The following is a 24,891-nucleotide window of genomic DNA, read 5'->3' as shown; positions in this document are numbered from 1 at the left end:
GAAGTGGCTTATCATCACGTGGACATTTATAGCAGCCAAATGCTCTAAACGCGTGTTGATTCTAAATGTGGAGGGAAAACGGGAGGACCCTGAGACAAATACACACGACCAACGGGGAGAACATGGAAACTACAAATAATGTATACAGGTGTCAGGGTTGCGATCGAACCCACTACCTCCTGTATACCAGGCAAGAGAGTTAACATCTCGCCACCGCAGCCCCCCTACATAGTGGTCGTGGAAGCCTACGTAAAAAAAAATAACTTCTGTTAAAAGGCGTCGCACTGCAGAAATCAAAAAACGTATTGGTGTGCCACCACTGCTGTATAGGTTTTTGTGATTGTGCTTGCGTAACTTTTCGATGTGTTTACGTGTTGTTTGGCACGACGTCTGACGTTTCGCTCCACGTGCTGGGAGCTTCTTCAGCAACTGAATTCAAGTAGATCCCAGCACGTGAAGTGACACGAATCACGCGCGACAACTCCAAAAACGTAGGTACAGTGCACCGTATACAATCTCTGCACAGGAACTTGTTGATATTATTCAGCCAAAAAATTGTAAAACGTTTTGAGATGCTATTATTTTCTGTTAACTGGAGTGGGAAAAACGACACTCACAAGCAAGCTGCTCCAGTCTTGTGACAACCTGTGAATTACTTTCTAACAGTGGCAGATATTGAAAGTTGGGCCTTGCACGATAACAATGGATTTCTGCAGGTGTCCGAATAACATCTATATGGGACAAACCTACACCAAGGGAATTTCTTAATGAGGCAATCCACTCATACACGGGAGCTCTTATCCGTAACCCGAAATACCACAACTTCTGTAAACCGTAGCAACTAGAGCAGTGGTGGTCAACCTGCGAGCCCGCAGGCCCCTTGCGTCCCATGGAACACCTCGTGGTGGGCTTATCGAAGCGTGTCCAGGTAGCTGCGCGGGGTCGTCACGAGTGCACAAGCACGACGTCAAGTTTCGCGGCCCACTGAGGTGCAGGAGGGCTGCCTATCTGGCCCACGAACCACTGCTAGGTTTCGATTTAAAGCTTTCGTGACTGCAGGGATTCATCTTCTTGGTTCTTTCGGTAAAGTCACGTAGAATGGAAATAATAAAATAATAAAAATAAAACATAATAAAATACAAGAATTGTATTTTAAACATAATAAACATAATAAAATACAAGAATTGTATTTTATTATGTTTTATTTTTATTATTTTATTACTTCCCTTCTACGTGACTTTACCGAAAGAACCAAGAAGACACTGCTAGGTTGCCCATCACTGAACTGATACAGAGGCCTTGAATCGCATGTTATTTGCGGCCCCATTCCGTTTTACACAATTATCGGCAATTTATTTCCCCTCCTGCTTTGTGGATGGCTTCCTGTTATCTGCTATCCCCCCCCCCCCCGCGGATAAGTGTTGTAAAAGCACATATTATCCTGTGCTGTACAAACGTTGCACCTCCAATGATCACGGTTGGCTACGTACTTTGCTTAAGAAGTTCAGCACATATATATGTACCTATATTCTGCCCTCTGTGCTGTTTATGGCCAATACGTTTTTCCCCCCAATGTATGTTCAACTTCTTAATTGGATTTATAATAATTGGATTCCTATATCATGGATTCCTAAATCCAATGATGACAGAGCCGGTGTCAGGTTTTGAACAATAGCCTTTCCAGATGGACATAACCTCGATTTGGAACATTACGTAAAAACTTGAGAAAAAAACCTTTTGTTACAAATAAAAACATCACAAAATAATACAGTTGGGCAACACGAGGAATTATTGCAGCATTTATTTGACGGTTTTGTAGACAAACTTCAAAGAAAGTCCTCACACTATAGTTCTCCCCTAGAATATTATAAGAACTTGTAAATACCACATTTTCCCTGAATGAAACCCCTTGATTCAAGAATTAAAACAGAAAACATTTGCTCATTTGTAGGCTGCTGCTCCTGTGTATCTTACGCCGCATAGGTGCAACTGCGGGATGCCACTTTGAGTTGCCGATGCATTTCAGCACCCTACGAAGGGGTGATGTTAAACAAATCCTATACGCAAGGTTTACATGATTGTATCTTGACCGTCTCATCTCCTTTCATGCCCCCTCTTGTCCTCTTCATTCCCAATCTTCTCTCTTTCTGTCCCTCATTCTCCCTGTGCCCAATTCCATTTTCGGGACCCTTTCCCCCCGTGCATCCCTCCACTGGAACCACTACCCATAGGCTCAGCACTGCCCATAGACGCAACACTGAGACCCATAGACTCAGCACTGCCCATAGACGCAGCACTGCCAACAGACTCAACACTGCCCATAGACGCAGCACTGCCCATATACTCAACACTGCCCATAGACTCAGCACTGCCCATAGACTGACTCAACAGTGCCCATAGACACAGCACTGCCCATAGACGCAACACTGAGACCCATAGACTCAGCACTGCCCATAGACGCAGCACTGCCAACAGACTCAACACTGCCCATAGACGCAGCACTGCCCATATACTCAACACTGCCCATAGACTCAGCACTGCCCATAGACTGACTCAACACTGCCCATAGACACAGCACTGCCCATAGACGCAGCACTGCCCATAGACTGACTCAACACTACCCATAGACTCAGCACTGCCCATAGACGCAGCACTGCACATAGACTGACTCAACACTACCCATAGACTCAGCACTGCCCATAGACGCAGTACTGCCCATAGACTGACTCAACACTGCCCATAGACTGACTCAACACTGCCCATAGGCTCAGCACTGCCCATAGACGCAACACTGCCCAGAGACTCAGCACTGCCCATAGACGCAACACTGCCCATAGACTGACTCAACACTGCCCATAGACGCAGCACTGCCCAGAGACTCAGCACTGCCCATAGACTGACTCAACACTAGCCATAGACGCAGCACTGCCCATAGACTCAGCACTGCCCATAGACTGACTCAACACTACCCATAGACGCATCACTACCCATAGACTCAGTACTGCCCATAGACTGACTCAACACTGCCCATAGACTGACTCAACACTGCCCATAGGCTCAGCACTGCCCATAGACGCAACACTGCCCAGAGACTCAGCACTGCCCATAGACGCAACACTGCCCATAGACTGACTCAACACTGCCCAAAGACTCAGCACTGCCCATTGACTCAGCACTGCCCATAGACGCAACACTGCCCAAAGACTCAACACTGCCCATAGACGCAGCACTGCCCATAGACTGACTCAACACTGCCCATAGACTGACTCAACACTGCCCATAGGCTCAGCACTGCCCATAGACGCAACACTGCCCAGAGACTCAGCACTGCCCATAGACGCAACACTGCCCATAGACTGACTCAACACTGCCCAAAGACTCAGCACTGCCCATTGACTCAGCACTGCCCATAGACGCAACACTGCCCAAAGACTCAACACTGCCCATAGACGCAGCACTGCCCATAGACTGACTCAACACTGCCCATAGACAACACTGAGACCCATAGACTCAGCACTGCCCATAGACGCAGCACTGCCAACAGACTCAACACTGCCCATAGACGCAGCACTGCCCATATACTCAACACTGCCCATAGACTCAACACTGTCCATAGACGCAGCACTGCCCAAAGACTCAACACTGCCCATAGACACAGCACTACCCATAGACGAAACACTGCCCAGAGACTCAGCACTGCCCATAGACTGACTCAACACTGCCCATAGACACAACACTGAGACCCATAGACTCAGCACTGCCCATAGACTCAGCACTACCCATAGACGCAACACTGCCCAGAGACTCAGCACTGCCCAGAGACTCAGCACTGATCAGAGACTCAGCACTGCCCAGAGACTCAGCACTGCCCAGAGACTCAACACTGCCCATAGACGCAACACTGCCCATAGACGCAACACTGCCCATAGACTCAACACTGCCCATAGACTCAGCATTGCCCATAGACTCTGCACTGCCCATAGACTCAGCACTGCTCATAGACTCAACACTGCCCATAGACTCAACATTGCCCATAGACTCAACACTGCCCATAGACTCAACACTGCCCATAGACTCAACATTGCCCATAGACTCAACACTGCTCATAGACTCTGCACTGCCCATAGACTCAGCACTGCTCATAGACTCAACACTGCCCATAGACTCAACATTGCCCATAGACTCAACACTGCCCATAGACTCAACACTGCCCATAGACTCAACATTGCCCATAGACTCAACACTGCCCATAGACTCAACACTGCCCATAGACTCTGCACTGCCCAGAGACTCAGCACTGCCCATAGACTCAGCACTGCCCATAGACTCTGCACTGCCCATAGACTCAGCACTGCCCATAAACTCAACACTGCCCATAGACTCAGCACTGCCCATAGACTCAGCACTGCCCATAGACTCAACACTGCCCATAGACTCAACATTGCCCATAGACTCAACACTGCTCATAGACTCAACACAGCCCATAGACTCAACATTGCCCATAGACTCAACACTGCTCATAGACTCAGCACTGCCCATAGACTCAGCACTGCCCATAAACTCAACACTGCCCATAGACTCAGCACTGCCCATAGACTCAGCACTGCCCATAAACTCAACACTGCCCATAGACTCAACACTGCCCATAGACTCAACACTGCTCATAGACTCAGCACTGCCCATAGACTCAACACTGCTCATAGACTCAGCACTGCCCATAGACTCAGCACTGCCCATAGACTCAACACTGCTCATAGACTCAACACTGCCCATAGACTCAGCACTGCCCATAGACTCAACACTGCTCATAGACTCAGCACTGCCCATAGACTCAGCACTGCCCATAAACTCAACACTGCCCATAGACTCAGCACTGCCCATAGACTCAGCACTGCCCATAAACTCAACACTGCCCATAGACTCAACACTGCCCATAGACTCAACACTGCTCATAGACTCAGCACTGCCCATAGACTCAGCACTGCCCATAGACTCAGCACTGCCCATAAACTCAACACTGCCCATAGACTCAACACTGCCCATAGACTCAACACTGCACCATAGACTCAGCACTGCACCATAGACTCAACACTGTCCATAAACTCAACACTGCCCATAAACTCAACACTGCTCATAGACTCAACACTGCCCATAGACTCAACACTGCACCATAGACTCAACACTGCCCATAGACTCAACACTGCCCATAAACTCAACACTGCTCATAGACTCAACACTGCCCATAGACTCAACACTGCACCATAAACTCAGCACTGCCCATAAACTCAACACTGCTCATAGACTCAGCACTGCCCATAGACTCAGCACTGCCCATAAACTCAACACTGCCCATAGACTCAGCACTGCCCATAGACTCAGCACTGCCCATAGACTCAGCACTGCCCATAGACTCAGCACTGCCCATAAACTCAACACTGCCCATAGACTCAGCACTGCCCATAGACTCAGCACTGCCCATAGACTCAACACTGCCCATAGACTCAACATTGCCCATAAACTCAACACTGCTCATAGACTCTGCACTGCCCAGAGACTCAGCACTGCCCATAGACTCAACACTGCCCATAGACTCAGCACTGCCCAGAGACGCAACACTTCCCCTCTACATGAAGCAGTCCGCCCTCCTTGACCTCCTTCCATTCCTCTCTTAACGCATCTCCTCTTCTCTCTTGCCCATTCCCTTCCCTCCCCTCGCCCCTCCACTTCTTCCCGTCCCACCCTTGCCCTTTTGTGACCCCCTCTATCACGGTCACTCGTTCCTCATCACTTGCACGCCCTTGCCATCTGAACCGTTCTATTTTGTCGCCGTGTTTCTAAGCTGTGCAAAGCGCTTTGTGTAAAGGTGGTCTATAAAAATAAATTAAGGTAAGTCAGCAGCAATGTGACCCTTCAAAACCAGCATATTCAATGGTTTCCAACCTGACCCTCGAGAAGGGATGATAAACACCGTTCTGATTTGCTCCTCTGTGGGCAAAACTACCACGGGGAGGCTTTTTAAATGCTACCAGGCCTGTTCAGAGCCAGTCCGGTGAATTTAAACAAGTCCCGATATTTTTGTGCGACTAACTTTTAAAAGAGCATTTGGGTGCAGTGCGTGCAGGCGACAGGCAAGGCTTGTGGTGTGTTGAGAAGTGTATTGTACGACGGTAGAATGCCTCGTCTGTGAACAATGCCTGTTATCCGTGGGAGCTGTAGGGTCTGCAAAATATTCCATTATGCCCGCGACTGTGTTTCTCACCATCTGCAAATTATCCACAGGTTCCCTGTCCTGCTTTTCTCAAAGGTTTGTCTGTGAACCGCACTTCTCTCCACGGATGAGTGGAGATCATCGGCCAATTCGTCCGATTATCCGCAATAAAACTTTGTGGATAAGTGAAGTATACATATACCCAAAGAACTTCACAAATAATGGAGTCAGCAATTGTTTTGTACCCCGACATCATTGGAGTAACTAGCCGTAGCTGTGTTGGTAGCAGGTGGCTGCAGGTTGAGAAGGTCACAAACGCTGCCTTTCTTATCCTAGTCTCGGGTGAAGCCTGAGCCTGGCTGAACTAAACACACGAAATGAAAAGCAATGGCATTGACTTAATTGGTGTGGGCGCAGGGAGTCTATGCAGCATCCCAGCAAAACCGGTCCTCTGAGTGACAAGCACACTCAATGAATTATCACGGTAATTCTTAGCAAATATCAAGGGCCGGATTGTGGGAAAATAAAAATAAACGAATCTATGGAAAGGTCACGGAATGAAGGTGGGCCATTGCTTCACCCAGAAAGTCATTTCCAAAAAGTTTGTAAAACAAAATATATGTTAAAATCACCATTTTAAGATAAAAAAATGTTTTAAACCGGCTAATTTTAATTATATACATTTTTGTGGCATTTCGAATCAATTTGGAAAGAATCGATTAAAAATTCAGAAATATGGGGATCCGTTTTGCATATGGACAGGGCTCGGAGAGGTGGGGGGGTCTCCTGGCTGCCTCACGTCATGCGCTGTAAATAACGACCTGTGGTGTTTTCAGCAGAAAATCTATGGCGTTAAAAAAGAAACAAGTAAAATTAACACCTAATCGAATGTCTTTCCATTGTCATATCCAAAAAATTTAAGCACGTTATTCAAGTTTATAATATCTGTGACACCCGTGACTTCTGTAAACCACCGTGACCCAACTCATAGCCTTGGTTATCGTACGCTGCCTTGGTGTCCCAATCAGTAATCGATCCACCTGCATGCATCATCTGAGACTCGAAAAACCCCAGACTGAGTTCGCAGCTTCCCTTGACTTGGCCTCTTGACTTGGGCTGAGCGGCGCTACATGTCGTGCTGTGAGCTTGTGCTGAATTCTACACCCAGACCAGATGTTACGGGATGTTTGTCGTCAAACCTTCCATGCTAAAAATACAAATAAGTATAACCCGTAAAAACAAAGTGTTTCACTATAAATCCTTTATATGCGTGGCAGCGAACTTAATATAAAGGATTTAAAAATGTATTCGCCTGTGGAGGACGCGGGGATCGATCCCGCGATCTTTGGCATGGGAAGCGAGGGCGTTACCAACTGCGCTACTCCGCCACGGCCTGTGGAGGGGTTACGCTCTGGGCTCTTATACTGTGACGTTCAGCCAAAGCCAAGAATGAGTTCTATTTGAATATATGTAAAATATTTTTTTTTGCCTAAAAAGTGTAACATTTTGGGAATTTTTTTTCACGAACATTGTCTGGCACAACGAGTCTGTGTGGAAAATGTCAGCTCGATTGGATCACGGGAAGTGGGTTAAAAAACGACCGAAAGATTTGCACGGTCGTAAGCAAGCAAGCAAGCACGCAAGCAAGCAAGCGAACTTAATATAAAGGATTTAAAAATGTAACCTTTGACAGCGACTCAAAAATACCCCCACATATTATTAGAGTATTTCTATGCATGATCTGTGTTTGTGAATTTATTTGTGATTTTTAGGAGGAAAATTATTACCCAAATTCACGTCGCAATATCTCCGAAATCAAATCATAATATTTAATTATACTGGAGAAATCCGATGAGCAATAACGCTCTTTTTCACAGATGTACACTGGGTCGTCCTCTTCTCCATTGGCAGCCCTGAGTCAGTCGTAGAAATTTCACATTCATATTGCAGGGCCATAGGACAATAAGTGTTGAGGAAAGTATGACTTGATCTTGTATTGGCATTTCATCTGCAGCATAACGCATTATCTTTAGTATATTATTGGATGCACAAATGTTTTGGGAATGAGAAATGTAAAAATTAATGGCAAATTAATAGCAACCTAATGTTATATGGACCCAATAATCATTAGAAATGTCAGCCTATGCCAATCCACTGCTGGATGACGGCCTCCCAAACCATGTTAGGCATGGGTGATGTTTAATCATACTTCACCTACTGTCACAATAGAGTACAGATAGTATGGAGCAAGAACGTAAAGTCGTGGACGAAGCGCATTGATGCTCAGGGTCACAGTGTTTACGAGCATAAAACAAGTTGGTGAGTAAACCTGTGCAAACGTTTTATTCTCAACATCTTCTTCTCAAATCGGTCTGATCATCTCGAGTTCAGAATCCTGTAATGGTATGCGCATCGAGTGGGTTTTATGGATACGGTGAGACTCTGCAAGAGACGGGGCAAGAACGGTTGGCGACTCAACAGCCGCAATGTAGCAGGGACAACTGTGCATCCTTCCTCTTGAGTAAGACATTCTTTAATTTGTTTCAATTGCCCAAGAGGAGTAACATGAGAAACAAAAGCAGAGCAAATACATTCATGGGAATTTGGGCGTGGTTTTGTGCGATGAAATGATTATAAAAATATAATGGGAGACAGCTTTTTTTTATTCTTCTTGAAACTATTGTCACGAATGCTTTAAATACTGTATACTGCATTGAGTGTCCACTACAATACTGCAGGACCAATTTCCCAGAATGAACACGCCAAGAAAACATCTTCATGTTCAAGATTAAAGAGTGATCTTGTTTAATGTCATGAGTTTCAAACAAAACGCAAGCAGTATGTAAAAAGCACACCGCCTCTGTGCATTATGCAAAATCCATCAGCCATTCCTGAAGTAGTGCATTGTGGTCTCATCTTGTCTTTGGTCAACAACAATTACATTTGAGCGAATGTGACCAAGAGAGGACCACAATGCACTGTTTCTAGAAAACGCCGATGGCTTTTGCATAATGCACAGAGGCGGAGTGGTTTTTAACACATTTTTTCCGCGTGTTGTTTGAAACTCTTTGTTTTTTTTCTCCCCGCAGCTTGCACCTATTATTCCGTTACGATGGGTTTTTTTTTCTCCCGTAATTTTACAGATTTTATTCCCTTCCGCAACAACCCGGTAGCATGTGTGGCATTGTGGTTGTATACACATCACACAGGACACTCAACCAATCCGCATTTTACATTCATATAGACATTGATTTGTTACTTCATCACGTTTCATATAGCGTCACCAAACACTCGCGCTATAATCATGTTTAATGGCGCGAGACTTGTAGCAAACAAATACTGTACTCTCTTCAAACTGGTACTAACAAGGACCAACGAATTCCAACACGGCTGTTTTTAATTAGCTTCAACAACTTCATTTGTATCGACAGACTCCCAAGATTACATCTGGGAGTGCGTGCCATCTTTTTTTTTCCCACGGAGCCGATAATAGTCGAACATAATTAGTGTGAAAAGCCCGAGGTCCCTTGTGCACGTTCACACCAAGACATTTCATTTAACGCAATATTTATTAACTTTTCTTGGCATCCGTCATGGAGCAGCTCGTGGAACATTGCCACGCGCACGAAGCAAAAAGCAAAACACAGTTTTTCTCTGACCTCCCAACCACTCACAGCAGCAGTCTTCCGCGGTTTTCCCACCCCCCCACCCCCCCCCAAAGTTTTGTTTCCACCGTGCCCCCCACTGCGACCACTTTGCGACGGGGCCTTTGTGACAGCTTCACGCCGGGCGAACGTTCTTGCCATCCTCGTGTCTCTCGTCGTGCCACAGATTCCCTCCTTCCGTGGTATTGCAGCGGCGTGCGTAGAGCGGGGTGGTTGGTGCCAGGGGTTGGTTGGGGTAGTGGTGGTGGTGGTGGAGGAGGAGGACCCACAGTAAGGGATTGCCCTGACGCGTTATAACTTCGTTGTTGTCCTGGTCATCGCTTACAAATCTTTCTGCGCACATTTCCGACGCGATTCTTCAACGCGGTGGCCCAACCCCTTGCAAGCGACTCCTGCGGCACTCAATGTACGACAGCGAGAAACCCCCCACCCCAAAAAAAAAAAAAACGAAAAGAAAATTCAACCCACTTTGATTATAATCAACCCCAGGCGTACAATAATGCTGGATAAGAGGTCTGTCGTTTTGGTAGAATCCTTTCAATGTTATTCAGCATTGTTCAATCGCTACTGTCTGTAGGCTTGGCTCAAAGCCCCGTGTCTAGGTAGGCTTGTTGAGCAGTAGACGCACTGATACATCCTCTGTGTTGATCGTCATCCTTTCAATATAAAACACACACAGGTACGTGTCCATCATCCAGTTTTTGTTTTGATGAAGACGCTTATCCTTTGATGCCATCGCTGGACATCCTGGTGCATCTTCTGATATGCTGTTCATGTGCCGGCCACTCGTTTTACCATCGCTTATTGGACAATTAGACGCTTTTCTGTTGAATACTCTAATGAGCATTCGATACGCATAAGTTCTTGTGTATTGCCTTTTTATTTTTTTTTACTTTTATCGTATTTTATTACCAGAAAGTAAAGTATATGATAATTGTAATTAAAATTTTAAACAGTATATAGCCACGGTTTCCATCATCAACCCCGGCCATGCATAGACACTCAAAATAAAAAGAAATTAATGTAAAAACTAAAAAAAACCCACACAAATATCACCCCTGTGAAACAGCTGGTCCGAACGTCACCTCAACAACTTCGCTTGGGTAAATCTTCGGCGCTCGATTCAATTAAAGGTGACACTTCACGGAGAGTTTCAAGTCGGTTGAACTCTGACGGGCGATGGCTTCCATCAAATACGTTTGGGTGGAGCAGCACGAAGGCTGGGGCTGGGCAAGGGGCTTGGGCAGCAGAGGTCTGGGCATCAGGGTGGGGGGGCTCTGGACTTGGGCTGCTTTCCGCGATTTTAAAGGCAAGCGTTGCGCGTTCAGCGCGTCGGCACCAGAGTCTGAACGGGACCCGTCGAAATCAGCGCGACGAGTAGCGGCAGCAGCAGCAGCGGCGACGAGGACGACGCGGCGAGCATCGGCAGGGCCGGAGCGCGGAGGCGCCGGCCTGCCGAGTTCGAGCCGCAGCTGTTGGGCGAGGTACAGCGGGACTTTTCGCACAGCACACCCTCGTAGCCGGAGACGCACGCGCAGCGCTGCCGCTGGACGCAGGTGCCGCCGTTTTCGCAGCGCAGGAACTCGTCGCACACGATGGCTTTTCCGAGTTGAATCGTTGCGGGGGTGGAGGGGGGGGGGGGTCAGCAAAGTGCGTGTGTGTTTTTGTTTTACCAGATTTCGAAGGCGGCGGTTATGTTTTGGAAGGGAGGTTGAAAAGGATACACACAAATGGCAGGGTTAGAAAAAGGACTCGAACGCATTTAATAGAAAACGTGAAATATTTCAAACGGTCTGAGTTACGTTTTCCCTGCTGCTGCATTGTAACTTCGTGGCAATAATTGCTGCACGTTGTTAAATCAATTTGCTTGGGTTTTTTTCATCTTTTATATCTTTTCTTCACATGTCGTTTCAATTAATTAACTTTTGAATCCACTTATAATTTTGGAAATGTACATTTAAAGGCCCTTAACTGGAAGCAAGGAATACGCAATTTAAATTGGGACGGTGGCAGCCGCACACGTGGTCACTTTTTTACAATAACATGACAGGAATGTTAACGTCCACTTGCGAAACTTTTATATATTTTTATTTATGACAATACAACCCGAGTTATTAAAACCGGGGGCGGCCGCTTCGAACCTATCCAACAAACCACTCGGTCGGCCACCCCCACCCCAACCTCCAATTTACCTCCGCGGATAATCCGCGAGTCGGCTGTAACGATCAAAAGGACATCGACGAGTAAGGACTCACGGTGGCAGCCCCTGTTCCAGTGGAAGCCCGGCTGGCACTCGTCGCACTTGAGTCCAGACGTCCCCTCTTTGCACTCGCACTTCCCCGAGTCGTTGCAGCGGTCGTGCATGGCTCCAAAGTTGTTGCACTCGCATTCTGCGGGATTCGGGGAATCAACGAGCGTCCGGGAATCCCAACGCCGCCTGTTGTCTCGGCTAAAACAAGGTAACAGGCGCGAGAAACCCTGCGATGTTTTGCCGAAGCCACTGTTGGCCGAAGGGACTTCACTAGCGGTGGGAGCTCTCGTGAGGCCCCCCAAAAGGGGCTATTTGGCCAATTTCGCAATTAAACTTGATTTGGCGCTTTCGTGATCTCTCTCTTAAATTTAGAAATATTTGGAAGAACGTAATTAACCGGTAGGGTGGTGACTGTTATGGTAGCCGACTATCTGTGTTGTTCTAGATTTGGCGCTTTCGTGATCTCTCTCTTAAATTTAGAAATATTTGGAAGAACGTAATCAACCGGGTAGGGTGTTGACTGTTATGGTAGCCGACTATCTGTGTTGTTCTAGATTTGGCGCTTTCGTGATCTCTCTCTTAAATTTCGATTTAAAGCTTTCGTGACTGCTGGGATTCATCTTATTGATTCTTTCGGTAAAGTCACGTAGAAGGGAAATAATAAAATAATAAAAATAAAACAGAATGAAATAATTCTCACGACTTTAAGATATTTCAACAAACTCCAGAATAAGAAGGCTCAGCTAATCGAGTCTCTCACCTTTCTGAAGAGATGCCGCGACTCTAAGGTAATATGCAAATTATTTTGTCAAGGCGCTCTTCCCCCTCCAACCCAACTTAAATATACCCTCTAAGCCTGGTGGTGTTTCATTCAGACGCTGTCTTTCCGACAGACCTGTTCTTCACCTGAGGACGGCTGCTTGCGTTGTGGCCGAAACGTCGTGAGAATTATTTTATTATGTTTTATTTTTATTATTTTATTATTTCCCTTCTACGTGACTTTACCGAAAGAACCAAGAAGATGACTCTCTCTTAAATTTAGAAATATTTGGAAGAATGTAATCAACCGGGTAGGGTGTTGACTGTTATGGTAGCCGACTATCTGTGTTGTTCTAGATTTGAAGCTTTCGTGACTGCAAGGATTCATACTGTTTGGTTTTTTCGGTAAAGTCACGTAGGTTAAAAATCCAATAAGCGGTTGTGCTTTCGCTACATTGTCCACACCTGAAAAAGGACGCTTGTGTTGCGCCCGAAACGTCGTGATTTTATTTAGTTGTTTTCATTTATTTGATTTGATTTTTTACCTACGTGACTTTACCAAAAAAACTAAGAGTATCAGTGTTGTATTGCATTATATTTCTAAATTTAGTAGGTCTGTTTTCTCTTTCATTTGTACCTGATGATGATTGCTTGTGTTGCAATCGAAACGTCGTATGCTATTACTCAATTTACTATTTTCTCTTTCTCCGTGACTTTACCGAAAGAACCAAACAGCAATGTTGCAATTGCCATTCGGGTAGATCGAACAGGCGACCTCGGAATGTGAGATCTTGTAAGCTAGGCAGATTGACCCTGGTTTGTACTTGGATAGCACCTCGGTTTTCAAAATATTCTAGACGTCATGCTGCAAAGGGCTGATGGTTACCCACCCCTGCCATCCCCTGGGTGTGTTTGCTCCGGGTTCTCTGGTTTCCTCCTGCATGAAGCCAAACTCTCATTAACGACAAAGGCCAAAACATCACTCTCTCTTTGTAGCAGGATCCTCCTGAAAAAGAGTCTTGAGACTCAACGAGGCTTGCCTGGGTAAAATAATTGTCATCATTATCATCATCAAATGCAAAAGTCAAGTCTTTATGTTTAATCGAGTTTAGTGGGTTTGTGTTGAGTAAATTCCACATTCCCACCGTCGAGACAATCTAACCGTATGCCGACCATTTTTGTGATGATGAAATACACCATACTCTTTGGTTCTTTCGGTAAATTCACGTGGGTATAAAATAAAATAAATCACGACGTTTCGGGCGCAACACAAGCGTCCGTCACCCACCTGATGACGGACGCTTGTGTTGCGCCCGAAACGTCGTGATTAATTTTCCACCAACGTGACTTTACCGAAAGAACCAAAGAGTATGGATTCCTGCAGTCACGAAAGCTTCAAATCAAGAATGAAATACACTCTTAAATAAAAAAACTACTTTCTTTATAACTGCGTTTTGTATTGAGCTTGTTGTCATTCCCTTGCACGATTGGCTACGTATGGTGCGAAAGAAGTTCAACATACGTACTGTACTGTACGTATAGACAAGAGTGATTTAAACAACACAGACGATACCGTTGGATGATTACAGACCTCAGCGCTGATGAAAAATATTGAACGTGATGCGTGCAACCAACACAATTCATGCGATTGTTGCGATTGGTGATTTTGTTTAGTAGACGGTTGTGGTGGTTGTGGTGGTTGTGGTGGTGGTGGTGGGAAGCGGTGGCTTTGGCGTTTGGCAGCGATTGCGGTGTTGATGGTAGGCACACGTTATTTTTGGTGTCACTTAATCTGAACGTTAACTTTGAACGTGTGACGTCAGTTGCACTTGAATCAGAAATGTTGTCGGGTGAGCTGAAATGGGATACGAGAAACCTGCAGAAATATAGACAGGATATCTTCGGGATAAAAATCAATTATCCTGACCTTCCGGGGAAACATGACGCTTCTTACGGTAAGCAGCAACGCGCGGATGTGAAGCCATTTGAGTCTACGCTTGAAAGTTTTACTTTTTAAAAAAAAACTGTGTCGTATTCATATTTTGTGTCTGCTTTATAATTTTATCTTCAAATTATCAGTGTAATAGGAATTAGTAACTTAAATTTAACGTGTGTACGATGCGTGAACGTCTCCTCCGCTATTCAATAATTTGTTACATTTCGTCGGGCTGATTAAAAGTTCACAACGAAATATATCTTCCTCCGTATTATGACAACATGACCTGATTTAGTTAACTTTATATTAAATATTTTTTTGGATAATATAATTGGTGTGAAGTTTAAATCATAGTTTCCAATAAACACACAAATGTCACGTGAAAAGTAATGTAGTTTTTGTATAACGAATGATGTGCAATTCCTGAGGTTAAAATATACATTTGTTTAAGTCATTGTCTCCACATTCAAATGCGCATAGGGCAGACCCTGCTTGTTCTTATGCCTCGGACTGTTCCCATATAGGTCAATTGTTACTGGTAGGAACCTCCTGGTTACACCAGCCCACAGGGGATTATTGTGTCCGTCCGTCTGGCCGTCGTGCATCCAAAAATGGGAGGGGTGGGGCTGGGTGGAGAGGGGAGGGGCTGGGTGGGGTGGGAGGGGTGGGGCTGGTCACCCCGTGGTGCCCTTATAAAACTCAACGTTTAATCTACTCACACCGGCTTGTGCCCGCCCTCACAGTCGGCCATATTTGCGGAATACACCACGCCGCCGTTGACCCTGGCCATTGACCGAGCAACCCATCGTTCCTACCAGCTCACTCCGCAGGAATGTGTTAACTTTTCTTTTTACCAGGTAAGGCCCACTGAGCTATATAGCTATTTTTCAGAAGCGACCTGGCTACCACAATTGACAGCTCAACAAAGTGACTTATTATCACGAGGAAATTTATAACAGCCAAATATTCTAAACGCACAGGGGAAAAACGGATTACGTGGAGAAAAATCCATGTGACTATGTGGAAAGAGAACACGCAAACTCCAAATAAATAGGGGTCAAGGTTGGAATCGAACTCACGACCTCCTGCATACACGGCAAGGTAGTTAACATTTCGCCACCGTGGCGCCCCAACATTACTTTTCTGATTTTGGGCATGAACGTGAACCCCTTTAGAATCCTAAAGGTCTGGCTCTGCGAACATATCCATTTACAGCATACTGTAAACAAAATCCTCATAGTTCCTTAGTTTGGCTCTATGAGGCTCAGCCAACAACACTGAACCATTAGAATCTTATAAGTTTCTTCGTCTGAGTCTTAGACATTAGCACTGAACCCTCGGAATCCTAAAGTAGTGGGCACCTTTCACTGCTTAAAAATAAATCTGGCTAAACATCTCAATTATAAGACATTGTGAATAAGCGTTGAACCACTGATGTTTTATTGAACACATGGAGAGCCAACGCTGTTGCAGCATGGCAGTGACTGGCTCTGTGCACTTTAAAATCAAAAAGAGAAAACCAAATGGCACCTCAAGCAACAGAGTCATCGTCCCAAAGGAAGGGGCCGGGGGGAGTGATCACCCCTTTAGGACGATCCCGTAGAACTTGGCGCTCAAACCTGAGAGTCACAGAGCCAGACTTGGGAACGTTTTGGATTCCTGGGGTTCATTGTCTATGCCTGAGACACTAAGAGCCAGACTAGTTTAGCGCAATTAATAAGTCAGTGCATGTGGTATGAGTGCCGTTATTGTGGCGCAGGTCGCTATGTTTCACAGACGTAGTCTATAGTAGATGTACAGGACCAGGCGGTCTTGCGGTGTGTAATCCCAATTGACTAATTTGCAGTATATATTTTTTTGTAAATTTGAGAGATTTGGACCATGCCACCTGGCACACAACGGCCTACTGCCAAGCAGCCGGTGCAATATGCTTTCATGACTAATACAGTACACCGGCATTAATAGCTAGGGTGGCCTGCAGGGTTCGAACCACGAACCTCCGCAGCAAGTGGCGAACACTGCTACCACCAGGCCACGTCGCCCCCCCACCCCACCGCCAAAACAAATTGTGAATACAAAAAGAAAGCAACGTGTCCATTTGCTGGTGCGGCATCTGTGAAAAAGAGCTTCATAGCTCCTTCTTGGTTCTTTCGGTAAAGTCACGTAGAATGGAATAATAAAATAATAAAATAAAACATAATAAATAATTCTCATGACGTTTCGGCCACAACGCAAGCAGCCGTCCGCAGGTGAATCCCTGCAGTCACGAAAGCTTTAAATCTAAATTTAACTTCATAGCTCATCGGATTCCTCCAGTATAAAGAAACATTCTGATTGTGATCCTGACGACCAGCCCCCCTTTTTTCTTCTTCTCCCCCCGCCCCCCCTCAACGTTAGAACGCGAGCAAGCGGAGCGAGCGGAGCGGCCGGCCTACTCACTGATGCACATGTTGGGATTGTCCAAATCCACGGAGAAGTTGCGGTAGAAGCCCGGACGGCAGAGCTGGCAGTGCTGGCCCCGCGTGTTGTCCTTGCAGCTCACACACGTCACGATGTTCAGCACGTCGATGTAACTGCAGCGGTTTGAATGGCCATTGCAGCTGCATTCTGGGGGGAAGAGGCCAAGCGAGACGTCAGTCGAGAAAAACTCGAGTGACAGTTATTTTTCCTCTTTGGATGTAACGGTGTTTTGTTTTTTTGCACGTCAAAGTTACGTTGCATTTTTTAACAAATGTTGCATTTAAATAGTGTCGCAAATACTCTAAGGTGCAATTGGTACTGTGCGATCATCGTATTGACCCGTTTAGGTGTGCGCAGTGTTTGTAATTGTGTATCTTTATGCAATATGATGCAAATATAAATGTTTATAATATTTTAGGAATGTTTTGTAAGTGTAGGACTACACAGGACGTGTACATCTATTTAGTGTTATTTTAAGATCATCGTATTGATCCGTATAGGTATGCTGCAGTGTTTGTAATTGTGTATCTTTATGCAATATGATGCAAATATAAATGTTTATAATATTTTAGGAATGTTTTGTAAGTGTAGGACTACACAGGACGTGTACATCTATTTAGTGTTATTTTAAGAGCGTCTACATCATGAATATTATTGAATATGCGTTTATTTAGTTCTCAAATAGGAAAATATTTTCCTAAACGATCAGAAATGCCAGTGGATATTTTTATCTGTTTTCTCTATGAGTCATCGACACCATAATCCCATGTGCAGCATTTCATTCAGTGTATTAGAATAATCTGTAACAGCAGGTGCAGTTGGGACAGCAGTTGAGAAATGTAAATCATTATGGTGAAAAATGAATTACTGTTAGAGTTTTCAAAAAAACTTTTACAGAGTGTAAATTGATCACTATGTCAATCAAACTATGTGCTAAAGAGAATTGTACATAGCTACTGCAATTCGAAATCGTGGTTCTGTTTTAAAACACGATTATTGAACAGTTTTCACATTTCCAGCAGAGTTTTTTTTACATATTCGAGTGGAATTTTCAACGCGAAATATGAACACGATGCATGCATACGGCATTTACATCAAAATACAATCTCACTGCACAGTTGGCAGCAATAAACATGGCTTTAGACCATGTAATGAAAGAGAAAGCATTTGCGCCAAGATGACATTAAACGGTATTGTTTTAAAAAATTTAACAGATTACAGTAGATTCCACGCTTGGACAAGAGCCAATCGGAAGATAGCCCGGTGGGTTGTGGTGATTTGTAAGTGAGCTAAGACTTGCCGTGCACGGTGTTGCAAATATGAGGCAATGGACAAATTAAAATGGCCACCATGTCTGGGCAGGGGAGTTGTTCGTGAAATATCACAGCTTGGAATTTGATTGTGCGGTGAGTCGGAAGTCAAAGTGACCACCCAGTTGGCATATCAGGTTGCCCAACTGTCCTGGTTTTCCCAGGATCACCCCTTCTGTTGAGGTAGCTGCTGTCCTGGGAAATCTATAAGCCTTTCCAGAACATGAAAGGTCCAGTTTTGTTTTGTATCAGTCATGAAATCATACACCGCTCAAGACCAATGCAATTACCTGTAGTGCTCATCCTCTTTTAATATTACGAGATATTCCTCTTCACGTGATATTTCCACGTTTTGTGTTGTTGTACCTCAGACGTGGTGATTCCAGTAGATAAGTGTGGATAGCGTGGGCCCTGCTGCAATAATTGAAATGGGCCATCCCCCCACCCCCGCCCTGTCCAATGTGGGCCTTTTGGGCCTCTCCGGCTCGTGGTCCCTACAGCGGTTGCACCGCTCCACTGCGACCACTCCCGTCGCGTGTTGAAATGAGCATGGAGTGGTTGCTCATTTCCCTTGGTGGTCGTAAGTGAGGATTGGAAAAATTCAACATTACTATTGCCAGGACAAATATCTGCAAAGGAAATTCACTGTTGATGTCTGACACATTGATGGTTCCTTGCACCATGTGACAGGGGGGGGGAGTGGCTTTAAGAAAAATAAATAAAGCTGTGTCCTATTCACACTAGAGCCAAATCACCCTGGATGCATCCGATCTCCAATGCTCAGAAAGACTGAGCCTTGTTAGAACTGGGATGGGAGATTGTCTTGGAATACCAGGGCATTGGAGGCTTGGGATACAGTGTATTGAATCCACCTGTGTGGAACTGAAAATGTTAACCATGGACATGCATGGGTTTATTCCGAGTGCTCCAACATGCTAAACATGCCAATGCAAGACTATCCTGAAAATGAGTCTCGATATTTTACGAGCACAAATAAATAGCATTGCTATCCTAGATCGAAACTAGAAATGCAATGTAGCCTCTGTGGAGCTGTGGTTCTGATTGAGAGGTCGCTCTTTTTTGTTCTTTGCAGATCAACGAAAAAAAATCGACTGATTTCCAGGCATGCAGCGTATGATGTTTGCAATTCACAACGGACACTTTATCACTCCAAACGTCTCCGCGCTTTTGTAACGTATGGAATTGTAGGCCAAATTTGATAGTTCCAGTCACATACTTGACTTATGTGTTGCTCACTGTATTCACTGCTTGGTAGTGGGTGTACACGCATGGGCAACTTGCCAATGCGGTGAATTCAAAAGTCCCATACATGACAATTGCACCACTGAAATCGTTCTCTTGCATATTTTTTGTGCCTTTTGCTTTGCAAGCTCTGGATGTGCCCCAGATTACATTTTTTTTAGAACTTTACACAAAGATGGTGCCGTTTAAAATCAGATGAAGTGAATTAACGGGAGCGTGCTCTTCAACATTTCTGCCCGACTCGAACTCTCCACGAATCGGGCTGCTGTGCCTTTACGGAAGTTTGTCTTCTGAGAGCTTTACAAGAAAAAAAACAATCATCACCCTATAAGGGCGATCATTGAAAATCCCACGAGAGATTAGAATCTAGCTGAGAATAACAATTATTCTTGCGCTTTACATGCACAGGCACATTCATGAAAAGCCAAGACAAATGAGAGCACTATTGATTAAAATAAAAAGGAGAGAAGAGACTAAAAAAGATTACTTGAATGATGATGGCGAAAAAGTTCTCGTACAATGAACGTCAAATGGGGATGTGTTCGGAGGAAATGGTATAGGTATGGTACTTACAAATGACAATGATTGGGACACGGAGGAGATGGCAGGCACTGGGGAAATGACTGGATGGTGACGTCCAGGGAAAACAGGAGGGTAGTCTTGACCCTACCTGGATTGGTGTCTAGTTCCTCCAGAGAGGAAGAGATGCTCGGCAAAAAGGCATCGGCCTTTGAGGCGGCTGAAAACCCAAAGCAGAATAAGACACGACACACAGATTAACCCCTTTTTTCAGGCCGCATTTATCTCTGCCGCCTCAGAAGAAGAAGATTAAAAAATATATGTATATAACTTGTAGTTTAAAAAAATGCCACGGAATCTCCATGCTCAAACAAGCGCGGGATGATGCTCAACTTTTTGGCATCTGTGAGCAAAGTGGAGAAAAAAACTTGCACATTACTATGGCAGGGATCGGCCTCAATGTCACAGCCGCTGTTGACTTCCCGTAGAGTAGCACTTTAGTTTTGTTGACCCTAGATGGACGATCGTCCGAGTCCGCCACCCGACTGGAAATTGAACTCGTAACCTTTCCACTGCGAGTCGATGAGCATCATGACGGCACCACTCGTCTTTGATGTATACGTCGCAGTGGTGAACCAAAAATTGTCTGAAGTCACTCGGATTACATGCCATTGCTGCTTATGCTCAAAATGGTCTTCAAATGAACGTAAATGTCACTGCAGGCCAGGAATGTAATATAAAATACCAAACAATTTACGTTGTCATGTCTGGATAAACAATCTATTTCTAATTAACACGTTTTCCCTCCAGTAAAAAAAAAGCTAATGTGCATGCCTACCAATGATTATGCCTGCAGACAACAGATGTATGCAAAGGTTTAAGCAGACAGCCTTGCCAAGGTACATTAAAAAGACCAATTGAATTCTAAAAAACAATCAAAGCCTTCCCCACATGCAAAATTCATACGGCATTAAGGCCCTTTGTTAAAGCAAGATCCGGTTTCTGTAAAGCCTCTGGAACCACATGACAATGACTTTGGTCGCGGGCAGAATTCCTCGACGGATGTTGCTTATCGGTAAAGTAGCAGAAATTTACAGAGACGAAATTAAAGGGGTCGACGGAGGTTGGAAGCTTTTGTCAAGTGAGACGGCGAACAACAACAACAACAAACATCTCTTGTAGATGGCGCTCTTGGCTCTGTTCGAATACCAAGCGATGCCGTTTCACCCGATTGTGAATCAAACAAGATGTTTGCAGTTGGCCCAGGCACGGCTCTCCCCGGAAAAAAAAAGAATTACGGAAAATTACGTTTGGCTTTTGTTTTTCACGAATGGCTGTTGTTGCAAATGTTAACGACGGATATAAATAACCACGGGTCATTGCGGGGGGCACTGTAAACTCGTAATTGTAAACGTACGCCCTCGTATAATAAATGGTATTATTGTAAAAAAACAACAACATAAATTGGAGTCTGTGATTTTTGTACATCCTCTGACTATATGAAACGTTGCACATTTACATTGCATAAAATGTTTCAGGTTGTGTGTTTTTGTTGAACCTGTGAAATGAAGGCTTTCATGCAAAACCAACAGGGCCGCTTAATGCAAAAATCGGTGCATTTCTCTTTTTAAAATGGCACAGACACAAGATGGGCATAATGCGCAAGAGATTGCCACTATGGCTATTTTTAAAATCGAAACCAAAGTACATTATAAATATTCTACACCATCTACGACGGCTTCATTCAAGCTGTATTTTAATAATTAATGTGCATCGGGGATAGAAGTGAGATCTTGCCTTGGTTTAAGTGATGGAAATGCATGTGTGCATGCAAGGCAATGGATGAGCTTTAGCCTTCCTGCATGCACACGGTACATCTGTGCAGTGCTCACAATTGCTGAGAATCTCGCTTGCGTAAAACACACTTTCCATTATTCTGTATTTTATATTTCACCGCGTGTAGTTTTATTTTTTTACCATAGCTTATTTTTCCCTTCTGATACAGATAATCCTGTAATTCTGTAAGGCTGCGTGGATACGATGCTGAGATGCGGACAAAGGTGCTTTGGGAAATGGCACACAAAGGGAAAAAATAAAAAAAACATCGCAGCAGTTGGGGGGGGGGGGGGGGGGGTTACTTGTGTCCAAATCCCAACTATTTCTGGGATGAAGTATGTTTTTGATTGTGCTCGCTGAATGATTGCACACTGACATCATAAAACTGAGCACGGGCTAACCGACACAAACCATTTTTAAATTATATGTTGCTGTACTTGGGGAGGAGAAAAAATTGAGCTTTTCCTCTTGTTGGGAGGGCTGAGTTATTGGCCCAGTCGATTTATACATTTGCCGGCGCTGACGCATGATTCGACCGATGATGATGATGATAACGTCGCTCCCGTGATTGTTGGCAACAACTCCTTGGGGCTCTCGATTGTCACGTGGCTATGTTTTCCGTGCCCGGTTAATTCGAGCGAACCAACGATTCAATTTTCCGGCAGTGTGTAATTTTTGTAAGGAGGGTAAACGATTCGAAATGCTGCATCGGGCTCTTGAGATGCCATCGCGGGGCTCGAACGGATATTGGCGGTGTCCCTCGCTGCCAGCGGGCCAATGAGCTGTTTGCTGCCACTGATCAAACACTCCGTCCCCTGTGGCTGAGGCTGGCGTTCGCCATCCAGAATTTAAAAAAGGCTCTGGGTGTCCCAACCGATCTTTGGCCAAAGAAATGAACACCGTATTTTTTTCGACTTGTTCAAATTTGAGCCCTGAGATTACAAATTGCGTACGCTTCAACAAGTCGAGAGGGGCGGCTTTGGAGACCGCTGGTGTTTTGTGCAGATGATTGTCAAGTTTATTGATGGTTAGTGTTTAAAGAGACCTCAACGTGGGTCACTGCAGAGGATGTGGGGTAAAGCTACGGCGATTGTAACGAGGGCCCAACTATTGCGAGATTTTGAGAGATGTGTGCATGTTAACAATTGCACGTATGTATTTTTTGCCACGACTATTTTTATTTGACCAGACAAGGCCCACTGAGCTATATGGACGGAAATGTATCGAGACCGCAGGGTGGCACAGTGGTAACACTTGTGTCTCACAGCAAGGAGGATCTGGGTTTGATTCCTGACTCGAGTGCAATTCTCTCAGGAGTCTGTATATTCTCCCTCTTCTCTGCATCATTTTCCTCTGGCTTCTCTGGTTTCATTACGTCGCTGAAATCATACAAAGCCATTGATGTCAGCCAAGTATCCTCAGGCAGGACCCTCCTGAAAAAAATAGTTTTTGGATTCGGTGTGGCTTTCTTAAATATGTAAGACTTCGGGAAATACGCACATGTATAAATGTGGGTTGTTCAATAAGTCATGCTCATATTTAACTGAAATGTTAATATAGTATGACCACACAGGGAAATAATAATACATCTCTTTGATGTATTGCAATACATTTTTTTTAGCAAATCCAACTTTTAGTTAATTGTCCCTTTAATTTTACAAGTAAAACGACATCTTGCTAAAAAGCTACTCTTGAGGTTGTGTTTTTTTTAGAGCTGACTGCATATAATTTCGGACATTATTAAGTTCCGTTGAAAAATGACAAGCTGAAAATTGCGCTAATTGCACGTAATCAGTATGCGTGCCTAGAAAGGGGGGGGGGGGTATATGAACGGTAGTCTGGAGGCACCAGACTTTGTTTTTCGAAGCCTGTGGGGAGCAAGGCCCATGGCGTTGACATCTGAATTATCAGACTTGCCACTGCTGGTGGGGAAACAGGCCTCCACTCTCGAGGGTGGTTTGACTTTCCACGCTGATCAGTCATCTCGGAGGAGGTGAGAGTAACAACAACAACAACCGCCATTCGCCACTAAGTGGCAGTGACGTCACCACGACGCTTGTGCCAGGCCATGTGCACCTTGAGGCCACGTGAAGTGTCGAACGCCCGCTGGCAGGAGGTCACGGGCAGACCCAGGTGCCACGGGTCGACTGACTGAGATGACTGAGATGACTGGCTGATGCACCACCTGTGCCCCCTACTGTGCCAACTTGCTGTGCTTTAGCCACCCGGCACTCCGCTCGTTGTTGTGGGAGTAACCACACTTTTGCACCACCACCGTGGCGTACCAACCTCTTAGTGGACATCCGTGACCCTCCTGGACATCTGGGATACAGGTGCTCGATAAGCTCGTCGGATTCCTCCAGAATAAATAATTATTGTGATTCTGACAAATATTCTGATATGGTAGATACACTTCTTCACAGTGGATGTTAAGGATCGCGTGATGTTGATTCGTTATAGATTTTTAAACACGGATATTTACGCGATTTAACCCCCCAAAAAAACTATTGCGGACACGCATTTTATTAACGCGATCGGACACACAAAATAAATTATGAATCGTAATATCGGTCGCGAAAAGCCTGAGCGTGTTAAATAATTTACCCTTTGATGTCATTCGAAAAAGGGAGCACAGTCGGTCATGTGTGCCGGTGACACCGGCCCAATTTTCCAGACTCGGAAAT

The 24,891-nt window shown here is 44.9% G+C and overlaps 1 protein-coding gene across 1 annotated transcript in view; it reads right to left on the bottom strand.

Moving 5' to 3' along the window:
• Positions 1–5,783: 5,783 nt before the first annotated feature.
• LOC133354580 (netrin-G2-like) overlaps positions 5,784–24,891 on the bottom strand; it is a 172,849-nt gene continuing 153,741 nt past the window's right edge. Inside the window, 4 exon segments of the mRNA XM_061571527.1 lie at positions 5,784–11,472; positions 12,129–12,263; positions 17,259–17,426; positions 20,523–20,591. Coding sequence (XP_061427511.1) covers positions 11,198–11,472; positions 12,129–12,263; positions 17,259–17,426; positions 20,523–20,591 — 647 coding nt within the window. The 3' untranslated portion in view covers positions 5,784–11,197.

This window comes from Lethenteron reissneri, chromosome 48 (assembly GCF_015708825.2).
Source record: "Lethenteron reissneri isolate LAM-NWPU_2019-01 chromosome 48, ASM1570882v1, whole genome shotgun sequence".
In the NCBI taxonomy this organism is placed as follows: Eukaryota; Metazoa; Chordata; class Hyperoartia; order Petromyzontiformes; family Petromyzontidae; genus Lethenteron; species Lethenteron reissneri.
This window is presented reverse-complemented; position numbering and strand designations above follow the sequence as displayed.